Raw genomic sequence first — 7,592 nt, forward strand, 5'->3', positions numbered from 1 at the left:
CAAAGCTCTCAAGATTTTCTGCTTACTCAAATTCCACCACGAGCCAGTTTTCGAATTAAACATAAATTTAGGCTAAATATATACTACTTTCCTTTTCAAAAGAAGAGAAGACATCATAGAAGCTCATATTTCTGGAAGAAAAATATCATTTATTTCAACTTACAGTACATCCTGGCTCTTTTGGTTTTGCGTTTGAGTGACTCATCTTTTCACAGCTAGACGATCACTCTGAGTCCGCGAGCTGCCGTCTGGCCAATCAGGAGGAAGCGGGTAACGGTCGGGATTTGAATTGTCGTTGGAAAACAGCGGCAGATGACAGCAGGTTGTTACGCTCGTAACTAACGCAAGCCAGTTTATTCACTCGGGAACAGGATTATAACTGAGATAAGATGTCCAAGAAACAAATTTTCTATTCTGACAAGTACAACGATGAGGAGTTCGAGTACAGGTACGGCACTGTTCAAGTTTTCTATGCTGGTTTTATAGGCTAACGTTAACATAAGATCACGATTTCTCAGTTCTCTAGCTTTGTGGCTCATCATATAACTTAAGATATACTGCCAGTTTATTTTTTGATTGCAACAGATGAGTTAATTGACTATTATAAATATATCAGTATTAAGATACCGTTTTCCTGTAGAATCAAAACATCATCCGGCTAACTGTTAACCATGCTAACAGGCTTATGCTAACCTCGGTCTCATTAATATTTAAATACGTGTCTTTGGACGTGGCAGATTGTTTCAGATGTGATCCTATATACCCCCTTACAGGCATGTTGTGCTTCCGAAGCAGCTGTCTAAACTGGTCCCCTCCTCCCATCTGATGACAGAAGAAGAGTGGAGAGGACTGGGGGTGCAGCAGAGCCAGGGCTGGATCCACTACATGATTCACAAGCCAGGTGAGTAACCAAGGATCCAGTGGACAGGCTTCTGAATAATGTAAAATCTGCTCTGCAGAACTTACTTGTTGCTCGAATATTGCTTAGTGTTCTAAATTTCTACAGTCGCATTTCTATACAAACATATAAACTGGAATTTTCTTAAAGAAATCTCTGAGCAAACCTGAGATTTTGTCATGAGAACTATAAAAGCAAGTAAAAATTTAACATTCAACCCATCATTTCACAGAGGCAGAGGGTATTCAGTGCTCTATTATGTGCTGATGTACTGTTTTGTCTTTAGCAAAGATCAGAGATTTTATGGACAGAGGGGCACCAATGAGGCTTTTCCTGGATGCCACTGTTTTCTGAATTTCTTTGAGCTCTGACCAGCTTGTTTTCATCATGTCAGTTTTTTTCCTAAAGACAATATGCAAAGAAGGAAAAAATAATAATAATATATTGTATATATATATCTATCTATAGATAGATAGATACTCTTTGAAGAATATAAATTAATGAGTTACAACAACATTTAATTTCCCTTTGGGATTAATAAAGTATTTTTGAATTTAATTACATTCAGGCAGAGGCTTTTCAATCAACATAAAAGCCCATGATAATTACAAGATTATCTTGTTTGTGCATCATAGTATATGTCCCTCTGATTCTTTTTAAGTTCTTAAATGTGTGGAGAATGCATGTTGTTGGTAAATGTATATAGAGAAAATACATTTGGGTGTTCTGAGTTTGAAAGCGAACAAGTGGAGTTGGTGGGTGTCTTGTTTCTTCCCAACATATAATCATCATTGATAGAAACCCATAATGGGGAAAATTGTCCCATTCCAATCTCTGGCCAATTGTAAAATAAAATTAAACTAGAAACTGGTGTCAGCCAAATTGGTGTATTTCTGCTTAATCCACCTTTACCTCTCAGTATAAAGTTATACGTTATCTAGCTGTGATGTAACATTTTAGATCAGGGGTCTCAAACTCCAGTCCTCGAGGGCCGCAGTCTTGCAACTTTTAGATGTGCCTCTGCTGCACCACACCTGAACAGAATAATTAGGTCATTAAGGCTCTGGAAAACTGATCTACACAAGGAGGAGGTCATTAAGTCATTTCAATCCAGTGTTTTGTTCCTGTGACACATCTAAAAACTGCAGGACTGCGGCCCTCGAGGACTGGAGTTTGAGACCCCTGTAGATGTCGTTGATGATGAATCCAACTTTTGTCCTAAGCCAACAAATCAGTTGGTATCATTTCATACCCATTTGATGTAGACATTGAAACAAATTTGCGTCCTACATGAAAGATGTTGGAGTTAGTAGAGCAATTCCAAAACTGTTTACACTCTAATACTGCACTATTTGTGCTAGGCTTTACCACGCAGTGAAGAGCACACCATGGTGGATGTCGATGATCTCACATAGTAGTAGTAGGGCGAACAGAAGCACTCTGTTATTATTAAAATAACAGGAATCAAATTTTCCTGCTTTTACATTAATGTATTTTTGGAGGAAATACCTTCATTTAATATTATTCAGTCTTTTCTTAAAATTTAAGGTTAGAATTTCAACTTATTACAATTCAATTATATTTTTAACAATGTGCAGAGATTTAACCTCCTTAAATCTGTTTTTTGTTATTTGTTATGGAATCCCACTTCCCACATTTTGCTCACTTTAAAAAAAAATTTGTATAAAAGAGTATTTATACAAACTCTTACTCAAAATTAAGGAAGAATCATACTTTAACAGGTAGCAATCATACTTGTTACCTTTTCAGGTAACAAGAATCATTATGTAAATGAGGGGATTTACCATAATTTACTGATTGGAAACATTTCTTATTTCCATCAGTTTAGTTTACACCGTAGATCAGAATAAACCACTCACTACTGGACGTCTCTCATCATATTAGGCATGACTTGGCTTTTATGTACCCGAGGACAAAATCACACTACAAATAAAATGTTCTGATTTACAGTGTTCTACACAGTCATAAAAAAGTGCAAAAAAAAAAAAAAATTAAATTTTCAGAACTAATAAAGTATGAAAAAAATCTTTGACATGGTTACTTATTCAGTTTTCCCAAAAAATAAGTCTAAATGTCTACAAATTATGGGCTTTTTCTTCAACAATTTATAAATAAATTCAATTCTATCTTTGTTTTGTCACATCACAATTTCATTTTAACATTTTTACAGTTACTATTTTTGGTTTTCTAGATCCTATCTGATAACCCACACATTAATTCACAGCCAGAAACATGGGTCTGTGTCACTGCTTTTATGGCCTCAAGACAACTTTCAATCTTGGATTCCTAAACTTAACACGATGAGATTACGTATTATACAGCTCATTTTTAAAATCTTCAAAACACAATAAATTTATCATGGATCAAAACCACCTTATAGAGTCAGTGGTAAATTGGAAAGCTTAAGCATTATATATTTTGAAATTGAAGTGAACTTAATAAGTTAAGAAATCATAACGCATTGACATAGAAGTCCTTTACCAGGAACTGAAAACTAACTCCACTGCTTAGTTCATGATTTATACAGACCTGAAAATCTAACTTCAAGAATTTAATTTCCACAATGTTATGAAAACTGAAATTGATTATTATTTTTTATTTTTTTTATTTTAAAGAATATGTTTTTTCTTTCTTAAAAATATATAGTCTGCTAAAAATAGTTAAAATCCTTTACTGAGTTTTTTTTATAGGGTTTGGGAAACTTTTCTACTTGGCTGTGTTTTATTTTTTTTTCTTCATTGTTGACTGTTAAATCCCCTGTTTTTTGTCACTCCCTGTGAGCAGAATGAGCCGTATTGCTAATTATGTTAAAGCAAAACCACACAAGACTGTCCTTATTTTATCCTCTATATAATCTGATTTGTCTTGTCTTGTCTTCTCTTGCTTTGACTGTGCAGAACCACACATACTCCTTTTCAGAAGGCCTCTTCCCAAGGAATGAATGGGAACAATCTTCAAGCTGTAAAGCTCCTTTGCATCATTGAGCTGCACTTCTCTTCTACTTATATATCTCTAAAAATGTTTTAATGATTTTTGTAGAAACCTTTCCATTTTCCTTTCAGAATCCCTATATCTTTTTTTGGCTTGTATTGAGAGGCAAGCTGCTTGTGTTCACTGTGAATAAAAACCTTGTATATGCTATTATATGAAGGGGAATGTTTACTTGTCTGTTGTACACTTTAAACATATTTTTAATGTCTTTCCTTGTTCTTCAAGATGCATTTATGTAGTGAGTGACTATAGGGTTTTTTTCCTGTTAAACTTTTGTTTGCGTTATGTAAATTCGTTATTAAATGTTCGAAATGTTGCAAACAAGTACCTTGTTACTTAAAGAACAAAATAAAAATGTTAACTGCAATATGTTGTTGCTTGTTCTTTTTTTTTTTTTTCAAATTCCAGGCTTGTTTATTTGACTCTGTTAGTCAGAAAACCCGACCACTAGTGGCGTGACAAATTCTGAGTGTCTGACCCCCATGGAGTATGCTGGTGCTCTGGTCTTGTGAGCCGTGACGTTCTCGGGGTTATACGTCCCTGGACCGGGCTTTTTGGTCTTGTCTTTGGGTACGTCGTGACGTCCCAACATGGAGAACGCAGGCTGCCGCGGCCGATACACACTAGGGTCCGTACTGTTGTATCGGCAGGGCCCGGGAGTCTTGGCCAAATCTTCAGATGGTCCCCCGGTGCTGAAAGTACCCGGCATAGTGTAACTTGCGCTGGCTCTCTTATTTGGGATGTGAGATCCTAGGAGTGGAGGCAGGCTGTACTTGTTGGGCGCCGGGACCGGGTCCACGGTACGGTAGCGGGTACGACGGCCCATCGTGTAGGAGGGCGGTTTGCGCTGCAGGTTGCAGAGTGGAGCTTTCTCAGGACTGTATGTACCAGGTCCAGGTGTGCTGAATAACTCTTCTACTGATCAGAGAACAGGAAAATGTAAATACAAAATAATAATGGTGGAGTGTAGTAGGCCTGTCACAATAAACATTAAATCAAATTAAAAGAAACAATAATTCCCATTTGCTTGATCTATCGTTTTCCCTCTTTTCTTTCTCTTTTTGCCAAAAACTGAATGATCGTCAGTCTGGTGTTTTGGTCCCAACTAGCCTTTTTTTTGAAAGATAATTTTGTTTACAGAGACTTTGTAATTCATTTTTTTTTTGTTGTTTTCTTTATTTTAGATAATTAAAATGTCTTCCAGTTCCAGTCTTTAAATGTTATTGATGCTTGAAAATGTGCTCTTGCGTCATTGTGCCATTATTACTATTGGCATTACTATTACTATTATATTACTTGAAAATGGGCTCAAAACAACGATATTATCGTTTATTACAATAAGTTCTGGGACAATTTATCATCTAGCAAAATTTGTTATCGTGACAGGCCTAGAGTGTAGTTCATATAGTTCAGACGTAACAAATGAAACTTAATTTCTGGAAAGATCCAAAGGAAATATAGATGAATAAAATGTATTAAGAGTTAACATCCATCCATAAAGAGTGAGAAAAAACTTACTCTGTGCTTTCATTCTACTCAACATTGAATATGCAGGTGTGCCATCCTTTCCAAACCGAGTGATTTTTGCATCAACATGATACAGAGGCCCTGGACTGGAGTCGAGAGAAAGCACTGCAATAATAAAGTAAAATCATTCAGAACCCGCTTGACGTGAGAACTATGAAGTGCTATCTCCCCCTAGGGGTACAGAGCCATTACTACACCACACAATGGAGTACAATCTGGTGTGAAGGATAAATCCTGGGAAGATGAAATCAGTTTTTGAGTTGCTATTTATATATAAATACATGAAGAAGCATTTTGATATTAACTCAGATGTTTTCACTTATTTTTTTTACCAATATCTGACCAGATCATTTTTGAACCCAGCACAATCTGACTGTATGTAACGTGACAGTTAGAAGAAAATAAAAGCATCTCCACAACATTATACCTTTTTTTTTCTTTTCTTTTCTTTTGGGTGAAAATGTTTGAAAACCAAAATCGCTTTTCACATGTTTTGGAACATGTGAAAAAGTTTAGCGACATACTGCATCTATAATCCTGATGCCACTCACTGTTATTACTGATCCTGCCGTGGAAAGAGTAGGCCGGGCTGGTTGGTTTTGTGAAGTCGTGGCCAACAAACCCAATGGTGGGAGGCAATCCATAGCGCCCAGGTCCTGGTCCTGGAGACAGGTGTCTGATGAATTTGCTCATACACAACCTCACGTAATCTGTATACTCTATTGCATTCACAACACAAATGTTTAAATGCACAGCTACAAATAAAAACCAATAGTAATTTATTGTGTACTGTAGCTTTGTGAAGGGAGAGAGTTTCCATTTGACCAACTTAAATCCTGACGAATTATTGTTAAGCATCTGATTCTGCTCCAGAAGATGTGCGCTGTGGAGCTGCAGCAATCATTTTTCTCAGAACAGAGCGAGTCCTGGCAGGTCGGCACACTGTGTATATTCCCGCTTTGCTCATGTCAGTTAAGTAACCAAAAGTGACTGCAAGATTTAATGCTAATGGTGTTTATATGCACACACACACACACACACTATAAAACTAGATAAATCAATAACAGCATTAAGATTTATTATTTCAGTCAAGCACTCACCTTTCTCCTTCCCTGCAATTGCTGGGTATTTCTTCTCCATTGGGCTAAGGGTCCTTCAGGATTTAAAAACCGTAGCAGCACTACAAAGATATTCATGCAACATGTCAAACTGGATGGCGGTGGAAAATAAAAGAATTTAAAAAATGCCAGAAAAGCGAGTTATGCACCTCATTGAAGTCAAATTATCATGTTAGCCAAAGGTGAAGCAGGGTATGCACCAGATGAGCATCAGCGGTGCATCTTTCTCTCTACTTTATCCCACCATGGAGAACTTTTCAGCAGCCATTCAAGGTCAATCCCTAGTTTTTCTCTGAAACAATCAGGAAACCTGACACCAGTAATGCACATCAAAATGACAACAAAGCGCTAGACTCCTCCCTATAGCTCAAATTGTAACCCTCTGCCAGCTTGCCTCTTTTGTATCAATAATTCGTCCAAAGCAGCTCAGACAGGTGAATAGCCTCAGTCCCAAAAGGGTCGGACATTTATAGGTGCACTGAGCTGGTACTTAGAAACAATGTCATCACTCTGATTCACTCTCATGTAATGCTAGCTGTCCCCTGCAAAGCATGGAACCAAGATCCCCGTCTCCCCCTTCCTCTTTTCACTCTTTCTGCTCATTGGAGCGTGGACGTGAAACATCACTCTTCAGCCATGCATGCAGTTGCCACAGAGACTGCCTTGGGTAGCGTGTTGCAGTCAGCCCCCCTGCAGTGGAGGCTTGTTGTCTAGAAATGTTTTGATCAATCGTGAATGCTTAGATACAACAGATGCAGCAGCCACAGAGTATTTGTCTGGTGTATCGGACTTTCACTTTTGGAAGTTGAACCAGCAGCCTCTGAGTTTATCTTCTTATAAACATTTGGTTACACTGTCTTCATTGTGGCTGAATATCAGCAGCACACTAGCTATTTTTTTGATTGTATCTAGTGATTAGAGACACAGAGGTCTGACCTGCAATTTGCTGGAGGTTGAGGTAACAGAGGGGGCCGACAAGTGCAATCGCTAAACATTAAACTTTAACACGGTCTAGCTCCCTCTCAGCTGTTGCTTTG

General features: G+C 37.6%; 2 protein-coding genes across 2 annotated transcripts; one reads left to right on the plus strand and one right to left on the minus strand.

Moving 5' to 3' along the window:
• The first annotated feature begins 239 nt into the window (after positions 1-239).
• On the plus strand, positions 240-4,277 carry cks2 (CDC28 protein kinase regulatory subunit 2). Its single transcript, XM_028026661.1, has 3 exons — positions 240-448; positions 774-901; positions 3,817-4,277. Exons 1-3 carry the CDS (start codon positions 390-392, stop codon positions 3,858-3,860), a joined length of 231 nt encoding a protein of 76 aa, XP_027882462.1. The 5' UTR covers positions 240-389; the 3' UTR covers positions 3,861-4,277.
• Positions 4,037-7,090, minus strand: cimap1d (CIMAP1 family member D). Its single transcript, XM_028026658.1, has 5 exons — positions 6,705-7,090; positions 6,538-6,617; positions 5,989-6,099; positions 5,429-5,542; positions 4,037-4,828 (listed from the first exon to the last, which is right to left on the minus strand). Exons 2-5 carry the CDS (start codon positions 6,575-6,577, stop codon positions 4,338-4,340), a joined length of 756 nt encoding a protein of 251 aa, XP_027882459.1. The 5' UTR covers positions 6,578-6,617; positions 6,705-7,090; the 3' UTR covers positions 4,037-4,337.
• Between the last annotated feature and the right edge of the window lie 502 nt (positions 7,091-7,592).

Source organism: Xiphophorus couchianus, chromosome 9 (assembly GCF_001444195.1).
Source record: "Xiphophorus couchianus chromosome 9, X_couchianus-1.0, whole genome shotgun sequence".
NCBI lineage: Eukaryota > Metazoa > Chordata > Actinopteri > Cyprinodontiformes > Poeciliidae > Xiphophorus > Xiphophorus couchianus.